The sequence below is a fragment of the Ictalurus punctatus genome, chromosome 2, assembly GCF_001660625.3.
Source record: "Ictalurus punctatus breed USDA103 chromosome 2, Coco_2.0, whole genome shotgun sequence".
NCBI classification, from domain to species: Eukaryota; Metazoa; Chordata; class Actinopteri; order Siluriformes; family Ictaluridae; genus Ictalurus; species Ictalurus punctatus.
Window position 1 is genome coordinate 24805706 of NC_030417.2, and position 14575 is coordinate 24820280.

Here is a 14575-nt window from a genome sequence, read left to right on the forward strand (position 1 = left end):
TGTGTACAAAAACCCCACAGGACCATATTATAGTACAGTTTTCCAAAGTTCTACACTGTTAATTTTATATACAAATTATTACAGTAAAGCCCAGCATGTGTTGAAAATGTGTTTCCTTAAGAGCAGAGGGTAAAATTTCCAAATAGTTTATACTTTTCTGACCACTAAATGTCTGGCAAATTAAATTAGATCTAATCAGAGCAGAGATGACATAATACCTGGGTGCGGTGCAGAGCTCCTTCAGGCAAGGGAAGGAGTGCACAGTTTTTCGTCTCTCTTTCTTCTCCCTGAGAACCCTCAGCTCTTCAAGTGTGCGCAGTTCCTCCACCCGGGCAGTCAGCGTGTCCACCTGGCCCTGCAGCATCTCCATGGTGCTCGTCAACCTGTGTGCCCATATTTTATCTCCATTTACCGTCTACTGACTGCTCATTTTAAATGATTATTCAGGGATGTGTAGGTTAATGTAATAGATGTGCACACTTAGAGCCTTATTGTAAACTATTAGCAAGTCTGTCAACTCTGTCTACCTAGAGCACTGTATATTTACAAAACTTAATTTCTTTTTTTAAATTTAGGTAAGTCAACAAAACAATCCATTTTAAGAACATATCTATGGACACTGCATTAAAACGTTTGAATAAATTGTCATTGATTTTGTAGAAAGGAAGGAATACCATGGCAGGGGAATAAAAAAAAAAAAAAAGTCAACAGTTGGATAGGGTTTGGCTACAATCAAATGACCGAATAATCTATTCTATATACTATAAACACAATATTCATTTGATTCATCTGTCAATGTCTGTATTAACCTGCATGTCCCGTATCAGCAGTGGGTTCTGTTGGATGTTGTCTGTTCATAGCCAAGCATAAACTGCCATGCTAAATAATGCAGCATGTGCTTTAGACAGTAAATGGGTGCCATAAATTTGATCCTGGCCTTTGATATAGAGTATACAAGAATGCCATAAGTGCCAGCTCCGTATGTGCTCTGAAGCTAAATTTTAATATATTAAATGCCAGGCTTTGTTGAGAATGGCACATGTAGTATAATACCAGTGGCAGTGACAAAATGTCTGCTCTACACAATGGTAGTGACACGATACAATGCAACGAGCAGCCGAAAGTCATTCCTATTCGATGAGAGCTGACAATTGAAAAACGTCCAAAACTGTATACTAGCAACTGCAAAAAAAAAAAAAAAAAAAAAAAAAGACATTCATCTTACCAGGAGTAGTGCTCTGAGGAGAAAATGGATGCTGTTAAAGTAGCAGGATAAGCCTCTAGCAATGTAATTAATATATGAGGGTTGGGAAATGGTTATGAAATTGTATGAGGTGATGAATTTGTATGTTATGTACTCACCTGTCTATTTTCTGGTGTGAAGTCTTGCTTTCCAACACCAGCTTCTCATTGGTGATCTCAAGCTCTCGAGCGGTCACGTCCAGTTGCTCATAGACTTTTGCATGCTGCTCATTCATCTCCCGTAGCATCTCCACTTGCTTGGACAAATACTGGCAGGGAAAATACATATGATAAAACACTCTGCTTAACCAATGCCTTCTGCCTGTGCAAGAAAGAGAAACGGAAATATCTATACCTCTATTTAGCTATATATATATATATATATATATATATATATATATATATATATATATATATATATATATATATATATATATATATATATATATACACACATACACACAATTTTCCCCTGTATTATGTCCTACAGTAGAAAGAAACCAGCACACTACCAAAGAGGTATGTAGTGGTAGTGTATGTGGTTCCTTTACATAGCTGGGAATCTTAAACCCTGCAATATTCACTGTTGGGTTGTGAAAAGTACGCCAACATGTTAGGTGCATCTAATAAAGACACTTGTAAGGGTACACCATTTTTAAAACTCTCACAATGGCAAACCTGCCAACGCTGAAGAGAAATAAATCAATAGTCTTGCCTAGAGCTGGAGATCTAAGAATACAACAAGCATTTAAAACACTTCTAATTTCTAATTATTATTCCCATTAAAATATTTTGAAACCATGTTCGATTTGACACTTCAGTGTAGGTCTTATTCCCCCTCCTCTTTTTCCAGTGGCCAAGCTTTTGGTACTTCCCTAATAAATACAGTTTACTAATATTAACTATATACCGTCCCCTCCTAAAGTATTGGAACAGCAACGCCAATTCTTTTGTTTTTGCTATACACTGAAGACATTTGGGTTTGAGATCAAAAGATGAATATGATATGATAGATCAGAATTTCAGCTTGTGGAATCTGTTCAGGTCCATGGGTTGCCAGCTTGATGCAGTTATTACAAGAAGGGGGCATGGCTTCCTGGAGTGTCAGGTATTAATCGGAGAGCTCAAAACATTTACACAATTTTCACTTATTCAAGATTTGTATGTCAACTGGCTAATCTGCCTTTTTTATTGGGAGAATAATATTGACATATTTTACTGATACTTGTATAAGCATATGCCAGTGTTAAAGTGCAGAGCTACTACAAAAAATGTGCAAAGTTTGGCAGATCTGAAATGCTGCTGCATGACTGACTGGGGGAGTAGAGTACACATATACAGTACAGAGGGTGATGGGACTATGCACATCACTGTAAAATACTGCATAAAGTGTGAACAACTGACTAAATTCATCCTTAAAAAAAACAACAACAGTACACTCGATTGTTTTCTTCTCTGTAATCGTCTTTGTACAGCAGAGACTGGCAACGTGACAGCCAAGCAGCAGGCTCCCCCAACACCCACACTCTCCCAAAATAATCTTATTTACCAGCAAAGCTTACACTTCTCACTGCTGGCCTCATGCCAAGAGTCAACAATGGTCACTGTTGGGAGAAATCCTCTCAAAGTCTGCAGATATTTTGTGGCGAAGTCCATGTACATGCTGTCTTACACACACACAACGTGACACATCTTCCCATCAAATAGATGTGGGCTGTACCTCAATCTCCTGCACCTGCTCCTCATTGGTGATGTACATCTGTTGCAGCGAGTCCTCCAGCTCCTTATTGCGTTCTAGAAGGGTCTTCCCTAGCTCTGCTGCCAAGTGCAGATCTGACAGTGAGCAAACAAAGAGAGACAACACAAGGGAACCATAAACATAAAGGAAAGGGGCAGCTGCAATAGAGCAGGAAACTATCAAATGTGAAGCTCAATGAGAGTTTAAATGATCTTGCTTACTAGTAGGCCTTACTAGCTTGACACACTGTTGACCACAGTAGATTTTTGTATTTTCTTGTTGTCAGTGTAATATATTTTTTCCATCATTTGCAGATGAACATGTAGAATGTAAAAAAAAAAAGGGGGCGGGGATTATGGAGGGACGGTGGATCTGATACACTAATTGTAATTCTTACGGTAAGAATTTTGTCCATACCATTATACCAGTACAGTGAGGACACAACCTATCGAACACCTCATCCCTTGACTCGTGTGGATATCACCCCTGCTAACAGCCAGGGACCACGAGAGTCACAATGCATGTGATGCTTCAGGGGTTTCCTCTGGGTACTCCGGCTTCCTCCCCCAGTCCAAATCATGCACTGTAGGCTGATTGGCATTTCGAAATTGTCTGTAGTGTGTGAATGGGTCTGTGAACGTGTGTGCGATTGTGCCTTGCGATGAGTTGGCACCCGGTCCACGGTGTCCCTCGCCTCATGCCCCGAGTTACGAAAATGGGTAGATGGAAGTTTCATTTTGGTTTGTCCACATTTATAATGTCCTTTAAATCCAGGAAATTATATTCCAAAGACAAAACAAATGTGAAGTTCTATTTGCTTTTGTTATTTGAGTATCAGAAAAATGAAAGCGGTATTTAATTAAACCATGCTATACATCAATAGCATTGTATTTATACCATTATCTGCTGCTCTCTAGCTGTTTGTTTTTTTTTTAATGTTTTTTTGCAAATCAAATTTCTTTCTCTGTCACTGCAGACCATCTAATATAAAGCCACAGCAGTTCCTCACTGTTCCTGGCTTTCTAGCATCCACAGGGACTGTGAAGAAGATAAATATATACTGTATAGGGAATAATTAACATGGTCAGAAACATTGACCTCCATTTCAGAGGTATTGAATGCAGCAATGAATCATGAAACCATTGGTGGCAGCAATGCTGCACACATGGTAACATGCTAAAATAAAGTAACATATCCAAGTATAAATCATGCATGAGAATGGGGACACACTGTAACTGCTGTTTGTGAACAGTTCCCAGAGGTCTCCAGGCTGGAGACCAAGCAGGGTAGGTTTTACCAAGGAGACAATTCACTGCACACACAAGGAAGGAAAGGTCTTCTCCCTTCCCCCATTTTATCAGTGAAGACACAGCTCTTTTGTTTTCCACACAAAGGCATAAAGATATAGGCAAACTGCTGAGACAGAGTGAGAGGGGTGGAAGAGTTTTAGAGAGAGACAGCAATGAGAGAGAAAAAAATACCATCAACACCGCTAAACTATCAATATCACATGACAAACAGCTAGAGGCTAGGAAACAGTGACGAGAGTTCAAGAGTTCTCAGCGTTGTGAGAAACAATTCTTCCAGTCAGTTATCCGCAAAAACACACGGAGGAGGCCACACTCTTTATTCATTTATTCCTCTTCAGTAAACGCATTATTCTGGTCAAAGTTGTGGTGGATCTAGAGCTTATCCTACTACATCTAGGGATTGTTTAGAATAGCCAATCCAACTACCAAGTCAGATTTACCTACATACAGGTTTATTGGGAAACCAGTGTACCTACAGTGCATGCAAAAGTTCCAATATAAACTCTGCACCCTGGAGCTGTGAGGCACCAACACCACTATGCCACCCAAGAGTGTACATATCTTTAAAAAAAATACATTTGACTTGGACACATTGAAGAGTTTCCATATCCGTATTTTAGCGGATATCTGACAGGAGCACCAACACATAATTGGCCTCAGGATGTAGGCTCTCATAGAACATTTATTCAAGTCATCATGTGAAGAAGGAGACCTGAATGAGTTGCCTAAGAAGTTTGTATTCATCTATGTAGGGCATCTCCTACATAGAAATTTGCTTTTAATTGACATTAGGACAATTTATCAATGCAGTAGGCCTGTCATGTTACATACAAACAAAAGTGATATGAGTTTTATGTGAGTTATACCTCAAACACTGGACACTAGTAGGATGTTAGAATTAAATGAATAACAACACTGCATGTGTTAAATTCACTGGGTTCTACTGTGTCACTGCTATCACACTGCCGTTCAGTATCATTGCTATGAAAATAACCATTTTTCTTACTACTTCTCATACATCGTGTTGTCTCAGTGGCCGAGCTTTGAAAGGTAAGCAAGGTCATATTTGCATTTCATTAAACTTTAATTACAGCTGCAATGCTTAAAATACAGAGTGAGAACGAGCGCTGTGTAGCTGTATGTTAAGGAGACCGTTAGCTTGTTAAACAAGCCGCAAGTTAACTCACCACCTCACGAGGATATTGTGAAATCAAATACATTTTAAAGTGGAATGTTATGATGCGTACCAGCTGTAATGGGTTTAATATTCTGCCTAGCACAGTGTTTACCATTTTGCACCATAAAAATCGTTTGACATATTTGTAGGTGGAAGTCTGAATATTCAAATATTATTAAAACAATGCTTTGACAAACTGTTTTGCCAAAAATAAAAATAAAAAACATCCTTCCTCATTTTTCAGTTACGTCCACATAGCTGATGTCACATTTAGACATGATTTACAGTAAATGCTTACTGAATGCTTATGCACTCTACAAGTTGAGAATATTTTAGCTATAGCCTAACAGACATAAACTTAGTAAGTAAGGGCCGTCTGAATTATGAATAAATGGAAGATAGAACCTTATAATACTAAGGAGTTCCTCATACAGTCCAATTCCATCCATCCATCCATTTTCCATACCACTTATGCTACACAGGGTTGTGGGGGAGCCTGGAGCATATCCCAGGAAACCTGGGGAACAAGGCAGGGGACACCCTGGATGGGGTGCCAACCCATCACAGTGCACAATTGCACACACACTACGGAAAATTTGGAGATGCCAATCAGCCAACAGCACATGTCTTTGGCCTGGGGTAGAAAACAAGAGTACCCAGCGGAAACCCCAGAAGCACCCCCCACAGTCCAATTCATTAACCCATATTAAAGACTCCACTGTAAAACATCTAATAGGAAATGTACTTTGAGCTTGGTCTTTTTTCTAAAAACAAGAATGTATAAAAAACTGAAAAGAATACAAGAATATACATCATACTGTATACGCTCATATATTTAATCTTCAGTTATCTCATGTTCTTGAGCTCTTAGTGAGTGGGCTGTTAGAGTGTCTGCCGGTTAGAAACGGAGCTAGAACACTTCCCCCTCAACATCTATATCATCATCCCAGGCTTAATAACAGTTAATCAAATATAGTGCAGCCAGAGAGAAAGTGGGAGAAGATGGAGGCTACACCATGGCAACTACATAATCCACTTTCTATCTCTCTTTCCTCTCATGAACAAATGTCAGGAAAGCTTTGCAGTAGTGACATTACAATATGCAAATTTGTCTTTGTGTGTTAAGTGTCCTGTATAGCTGAGCCGAACAGCAATTTATAGGCTTTGAATATTTGTTGGTGTTTACAGGCATATTCCTCAATACTCATCCTCCTCTTTAACAAGTAATATTTAATTTTCAATTAAATACAATTTTACTTTTAATTATATTTGCTACTGCAGTTCAAAATATATCCGGTATGCAGCGATGACATGTTAATAGTGTATTAAAGTGATGAACTGTAATCAGCTATGCATATGAAAAAACACCAAGAGGTATTTTTGCAACAACTTTTATCACACGGGTTATGGAAGCCTAGGTTGCTTTGATAGCGGCCTTCAGCTCATCTGTATTGTTGGGTCTGGTGTCTCATAGGATTCTCTGGGTTTCAGGTCAGGCAAATTGCATGGCCAAACAAGCACAGAAATACCATGGTTAACAAACCAGTTACTTGTAGTTTTGGCACTGTGGGCAGGTGCCAAGTCCTGCTGGAAAAGGAAATCAGTGTCTCCATAAAGCTTTCAGCAGTTGGAAACATGAAGTTCTCTAAAATCTCCTGGTAGATGCTGCATTTGACTTGAGAAAACACAGTGGAGCAACACCAGCAGATGACATGGTACCCCAAATCATCACTGACTGTGGAAACTTCACGCTGGATTTCAAGCACCTTGGATTCTGTGACTCCAATCTTCCTCCAGACTCTGGGACCTTGATTTCCAAATGAAATGCAAAATGTACTTTCATCTTCCCCATGACTGTGGTTGTGTGTCCTGAACCAGACTGAGAGATTAAAGGCTCAGGAAACCTTTGCAGGTGTTTTGAGTTAATTAGCTGATTCTCAGGTTGACATTTCTGTATGCTAAATTCTTTATTAAAATATTTTGAGATACTGGATTTTTGATTTCCATGAGCTGTAATCATCAAGGTTAATACAACAAAAGTCTTGAAATATTTCACTTTATGTGTAATGAATCTAGAATATATGAAAGGTCCACTTTTTTAATTAAATTATGGAAAAAATAAACTTTTCCACGATATTCAAATTTTTTGAGATGGACCTGTATATATAAACAGCCGACTGTTTTCTTTCAGGCCTACAGGCCATGGTAAACTTCTTGTAGAAAAAAGATGTTTGTGTGGCTTCGATATGGTGTAATTGCGAAGAGAAAATGAACTACTACAAATGCTGTGCACAGACCTTTCTTATCCTGTCATGCACATGCATGTTTGTCAAACTCCATGGACAAACATTGTACACATTAAAGCGTGTGACTGGAGCATTCATAATTGAAGTCGTAACCAAACTGCAGAGAGTATGAAAGCCTGTAAACTTATGGGGGTTGTTTTGGCTTCTCACAGACCGTGTGAACTTTACTTTCACTGAAAGAATCCCAAATGCAGCTTGGGGAAGGCCTTAAGAATCATACCCATTACCCTCATAGCTGTGAAACAACGACTCTCTTCGTTGTAATGACAACTTCAGATCCCCAAATTATACCTTTATGCTTTCTTTAATAAACAATTAAGCATTTCATTTGGGGGTATTATACAAGATATTTTTGTATTAGACTGACCATGAGGGATACATGTCGAGAGACTTGTGTTTTTGACATGCTGTCATGATAAAGTACCGCATTTAAGTTACATTAGAGTCTGGATGTTATACCAAATGGCTTGCAATTTGCACTACATAAGGTAGAGAAAGCATTATTTCACTGCCTGCATAGTGCACATGGGCTCACAAGTGTGTTTTTGCTATCGCTATTACAATAAGTAGCAATATAATTGCAATATATTATTTTGTCAATATTTCACAGTCCGAGCAGATCACTGGATAATGCTGCGTTCGAGTAAAGCTCATAACTCAGAATTTCCAAACTTCACCGGGGGGGCTGGAAACATATAAAACTTGGAATTCCTACTTGGAAGGTCATGAAGGTTTCCTCAACTTCAGCATATGATGTTGTGTCAACATGGCTGTTCACACAGTGAACAGTAAATAAAGTATCACTTCACTACTTTAAATGAGTTTATAATACTGTTTGCATTAATGCTGAGCATACAGCTTGCTGTGTAGACAAAGTAAATACATCATAAACTCATGATAGCTGGCTAGCTTGTTGCTAACAAACCACACACTTCATCTTTTTCCTCACTTTGCCGCTTGAATGAGGCAAGCTTGAAAATTGCGTATTCCCGAGTTTAGACTTCTCATTTCCAATTTTAGTTGAATGCAGCATAAATATCACTCCAGTACGAGGTTAAGAACTGGCTCATGTTTCAGATCATCGTCAGACAGTCTAACCCTGGAATACTCTTGCCCTGAACATGTTAGCATGTTCCTTGAATATCTAGACTAAGATGCCCATGTCGACTCAATTTGCTAATTAGTTGGCTCAGGTGGAAATAATAATAGTTTACGTGTACTACAGCGCCAGGGATGGGAGTCTCAGGCTATTACCTGAGAGAAATCCCTGCTATCTAGCACCAATGGGTTTTGATCTATTGTAATTTCCTGGCTTTTCTCTGTAGGGACTAGTACCACCAATCCTCTCGACTGAATGTTTACAGAGGAAGATCAATAAGGAGTTCTCGTAACAGGAGACCATTTGTGTGTATGTGCAGCTGTTGCAAAGCCAATTGCCACAGTGCGAGTCAAATACAACTGAACTGATATGATCTGGCTCCACTCAACATCTAAAATGTGTAGTTTCAAGATGTAGCAGGCATCAACATGCAGGAAACCTAGCTTCTTACTTTTACGTGTCAGACCTGTAAATGCTGTCTTTATTCCTGACATGAGATCACTGCAGTTACATCAAAACAATCAATATTTTAGAATTGAAAGAAAGAAAATTAAATTGTTGATGTACTTTTCTCTGCTTGGTCACGTTTAACAAAACAACGTAGGTAAAAATATTCAAATGCATTACGGTGGGTTTTTATTGTTCTTGAAATGTTGTCATTGTTGAAAGCAACTTGAGTTCTCTCCCAACTCCTTTACAACCACTCTGAGCCAAGAACTCTGTGTGCAAATCCAAGTTCCACGTCGCCACAAATGGTGAGAATCCCCTCCCTGCACATTCCTTCTCACATCCCACAGATCAGTTTCATGTTTCAAGTTCCTAAATCACAGCAACACACTGTTAGATTAACTGAACTGACCGTGTCATTAAATGGTGTTGAAGTAGACCTTGGAAAATGCCTGCAAATGCACATTTCTCCACTCAACAATATAAATAATGTAAAAAAAAAAATACTTGCTCAGAGGTCAGAAAAGGGCAAAAACATCATCGTAAGCACTATTACACAAACACAGGGACGAATTTGTGGATTCATTGCTCTCTGCAGAGAGGATTGAAAATGAATGGTCTACATTCAGAGCTATGATGCGGAGAAGAAGGAACAGAGTGATGCACATACTGTAGATAAAAATGAAAATAACTGATAGTGTGAATGAAGAATGAATAAGTAAGGGGAAAAAAAATCACAATAGGGAGTGCTGTTGTGGGGGAAAAAAAATACAGATGGGCTGCTGTGATGTCGTTACCACCCTGGAATGGATTATTTTCCTATAAACGGCAAACCCAGACGTCATTTATTCCACTTATACAGTACCACGACTATTAACATTTTTATTTTGTTAATGTCATACTATTTAACAATTTATGGTTATATTTAATGTTGTAGAATGTCCACGAGAAAATGATCACTTACATTATAGCATAAACTATAAACAGCCATTCCATTAACAGCCTCTCCCTTAATAGTTAATGAGACGGGGAATAAAATGCATTTTGTCATGTTACCGGGAGACGAGAAAGCACAAAGTGCACAGTCCTGAAGACTTTCCTGTGGAGGAAAACTTACTGTTACAAAGCATTGATATAGGAGACTCCTTCCACAGTCTGACCAATCAGATTCGAGAATTCAACAACAAAGAAAATAAGCCCATGTCACAAGTGAAACTCGGAAAACACGTTCAAAGATTTAAGATCAGGGAACACATGTAATTCATTTTGCCGTACGTGGCAAAAAATGTCAATTTAAAAAATTGAAATTCAATGAATTCAAGCCATTTCCTTCATAACCAACTTACAGCCAAAGACACATTAGCGACCCATGCTTGCTGAAATGATTTCTCTCGCTCAACGACGGCAACTTCACTCGAGGTGATTTTTATAACGTTAGACGTAGGACACTTCGGATTCTAGAGAGCATTTGCTTGGACAGAACTGCATTCTGAAGTGCAAAAACATTGTAGTCGAAACCGTCGATCTGCATTGGTGGTCGAGAGAGACTGTATATTTTGAATGCGAATATCTTCAAAATTCTGACATTGTTTTTGGAGCACACTAGTTTATAAGGCACACATATTCACACTAAAAGCCACAAGACTTCAGTGTTGATTTCATGAGGACTTTAAGACGGCCTGCACGTTGCTTTATTCTCACGCTGAGATGTAACCCAGTGACCAGCTGGTGCTGGGGATGAGGACATACGACTGATCATTTTTCACAGATTGTCAAATTAACATTACACGCTGTATTCATCATGTATCTCATGATCTAAATGATGGGCTCGATCAATCTTCCACCTTCACAGATCATCTCCTAATCCGATGACATCAGCGGAGCAGGCCATTATTAAAGCCTTTGTATAATCTTACTGTTCTCATTTCTCATTGAAAGGATGCTTGTTGTTGCTAAACTCAGTCTCTAATGCAGATGTTGAATGCTCCATCATGGACTCACCCTGCTCCAGGTCTCTCTGGTCGTACCATGGCTCGTCCTCTTCGGTCACAAACTCCTCCATCCTGCTAGCACCGAGCATCAGGCACTTCTCCCACAGCAGACGATGTTCACCAGCCTCTTCTGAACTGATCAGGATGAAGCAGGAGGATGGTGACTTAAAAAAAAAAAAAAGAAAGAAAGAAAGAAAGAAAAAGAAAAGAAAGAAAAAAATATATATGTATATATATTTACATGCAACGTGGACCTGTTTAAAGCTTGGACATTATGCAAAGCGGTGATGGTAGTGATGGCAGAACAAAAAGAGTCTGATCAGCTCTGCATGAGCGTCAGAGAGCGATGAATGACAAAAGCAGGCGAATTGTCCGCAGCTGACAGCTCTGACATCACTGATGTGTTCACACCGCTGCACCTCTATCTGCAGCGAATAATAATAATAATAATAATAATAATAATAATAATACGGTATACAGTGCTGCTCCTCAATAAAGTGCACACATCGCAGCTGTTTTTGGCAAGAAATCTATTTCTTGCAGATGGCAGCTAGTTTTGTCAAAACACAGAGTCCCTCCCACTCTCGTGCTAATCGCCGACATCACCTCCCCGTCCTCTTTGTCGACTTCCCGACATCCAGTTCGGCTCGTGCAGCTGGTGAGGTGGCTGGTCCTCGCTGCTGCACGTGTTGCCAGATTGATCGCTTTCAACCACGCGCGATTTCGAAATGAGGTGGGATTTGGAGAGAGGTTGTCCCGGACGCCCCCAGAAGCGTCAAAGCGCACCTATTATGGTTTTGAAACGTGCCTAATTTTGTTTTAAAGGTCTCATACAATAGACTGGACATGCATCCAAGGTCAAAAAACACTTTAATGTGCTCTTAATTTAAATTGCAGCATTACTTTTTTTTACCCACAGTGTCACAAACGACTCGTTCAATCATCCGTTGTAAAAGATTCGTTCTAAACTCCTCCTTTCAGAGAGTATACTCTGCTGTGACTGGTCAGATATCCCAGTCTGTAGTGATTGGTCTACCTCTGTCAGGGGGTTTCGAAAAGGAAATGCCCACTACCATGAGTTTCAAGCCAGCAGGTGATGTAGACCAGAGGCGGGGCTTTTTGTTGCAAATCTACGTAGATTAGTACAGGAAGTAAGTCTGGAATCACTAACAACTCGTTTCAGCTGTTCAGAATCGGTTCCTTCTTTTGGGAATCAATAACTCCGGCATGTGCTTTGAAACTTTTCAGACTTTTTACATTCACAAACAGCTACATAACACACTACATGAAAGGTAATATTTGAAACAATCATAACAAACCATAATAAGTGCACTTTAAAGGACCCCTCATAAAGGACCCCCAAAAATGTATATTGGGGAGTCCTCCCGTGTGTTACTGGAATTTGATCACTAGTTCCATTATATTCTTCATAGCACTGAGAGAAAGGATGGAAAGAATAGATAGTGTGTAAAATGTTCTGTTTATTTTCATTGGATGTGAAAATTTTTTCCAATATTGTGCCGGAATGCAAAGTGTGTTCAAGGAGTGGTTTTGGTAAACCTGCATTAAAATAAATGCATTAAGTTTATGTCATTAGGCAACATGGCTTCTATGTGGAGAAATGTCTTTGTCCATCTATTATGATGTGCAGAGTAAAAGCTCAGCAGCATGTTCTCAAACTGACCAAAGATTTATGGACAATATCATTTTCTGTGGTTCTGTATAAATAAGTAAATAAGTACTAAAGTAAAAAGAAAAAAAATGTACATAAGCAGGTCAAGGTGTAAATTTATTTATGTAGGCCTATTGATTTGTTTGTTTGTTTGTCTGTGTCTGTTTGTTTGTTTATTTGTTTGTTTGTTTGTTTTTATACTGAAACAAAAATACATAGCAACATCAAAACCCTGGTTGCTCCCCTTTACTGTATATATGTCACCAGTGAGCAACCAGTTGGGACAGTTAGGTCTTTATGATCATGACAAATGTGGCAGGCTAAATGCATATTTTAATACATAAATAAAATATACAATTAACATGTAAACTTCACCCTAGATCATGCAGTCATAGGTTTATACCAGCGTACTCAGCACCCCAAGTTCCTGTATGCTTGGTGAGATCTATTTTTAATCATGTTTTTGGAAAATGGCCCTTATTGGAATTATTAGCCAACCCTCAAGTGGGGGCTTTTAAATATGTGATGGGAGAAAGAAAAAGTCAATCCAATCTGGCAACCCTGGCTGTTGTGACTGACCTCCGCCTCTTCCTTCTACTCCTGCTCCTCTTCCCCTCCTCCTCCTCCTCCCCCTTCTTCTTCTCCTCCTCCAGCAGGAATAAGACTTTCACAAGCTCACTTATTCAAGAGGTACAATAGTGGCTAGAAATAAGACAATGGGGAACTGGAGGCCTTACAGGATTAGCTGTGGGTTCAGCAGACCGTGAAATCTGTATTATTTAGTGTTGGTTCATCAACAGAAGATATCAAGGCAAACAAGATCTCATTTTACACTGTGTCTGAGTCGAACCAGGATGTAAAGCATCTGTTTTCATTTTTTCATTATTTTTTGGCATCTAACAATTTGTGTTCATCTTACAGTATAAACTCAACTATAAAACCAAAACACATGACTTCAGAACCATCAAATTTCCATTCAGAAAATAAAGAGCAAACCTGCCAAACCATAGCAGGAGGGTATAAAATGTCGACTATATTTTCGAGGTCTGCTTTATTGATTTTATTTCAAATATTTCACTTTTTCAAGGTCTGAATTACTTGCTGAGACACACATTGTCTTCTTACGGCTGCTCCCGTTAGGGGTTGCCACAGCGGATCATCCGTCTCCATTATGGAAATCCAGTTTATGATCCACATATTTGATTTGGCACAGGTCTTACAGGTTCCTGACACAGCCCTCCATTTTGTCCAGGCTTGGGGCCAGCACTGAGAGTGCACTAGTTTGTGCACCCCCCAAAGTGGAGCTCAAACCCACAGCTAGCCAGGCACACTTGATGAGACACGCATAGCCTTCAGAAAAGCAGCAGACTGTGATATGCAGGTAGCATTCTTGAGAGAGGGGTAGCTTTGCCTGTAAAAGCATTTGAGAAATGGAGAGGTTGTAGCAGGAAAGGAAGGACTGTATATCTGTCCTGCTGTGCTGCTCATTTAATGAAGGTCTTTGCCTTCACCTTCCCTGAGGCCAGACCTTCAACATCAGTTAAAACCGGGTGCAATCAATTCCCTCTGTTCAAAGGGAATTTCCACTAATCA

General features: G+C 39.4%; 1 protein-coding gene across 1 annotated transcript in view; it reads right to left on the minus strand.

The window, feature by feature from the left end:
- Positions 1-11912, minus strand: part of cdr2l (cerebellar degeneration-related protein 2-like) — a 13733-nt gene extending 1821 nt beyond the window's left edge. Inside the window, exons 1-5 of the mRNA XM_017451847.3 lie at positions 11552-11912; positions 11321-11445; positions 2963-3075; positions 1363-1511; positions 219-383 (exon numbers count right to left, since the gene is read on the minus strand). Of these exons, the coding sequence (XP_017307336.2) occupies positions 219-383; positions 1363-1511; positions 2963-3075; positions 11321-11399 (506 nt within the window). The 5' untranslated portion in view covers positions 11400-11445; positions 11552-11912. The remainder of the gene's footprint in view (positions 1-218; positions 384-1362; positions 1512-2962; positions 3076-11320; positions 11446-11551) is intronic.
- Between the last annotated feature and the right edge of the window lie 2663 nt (positions 11913-14575).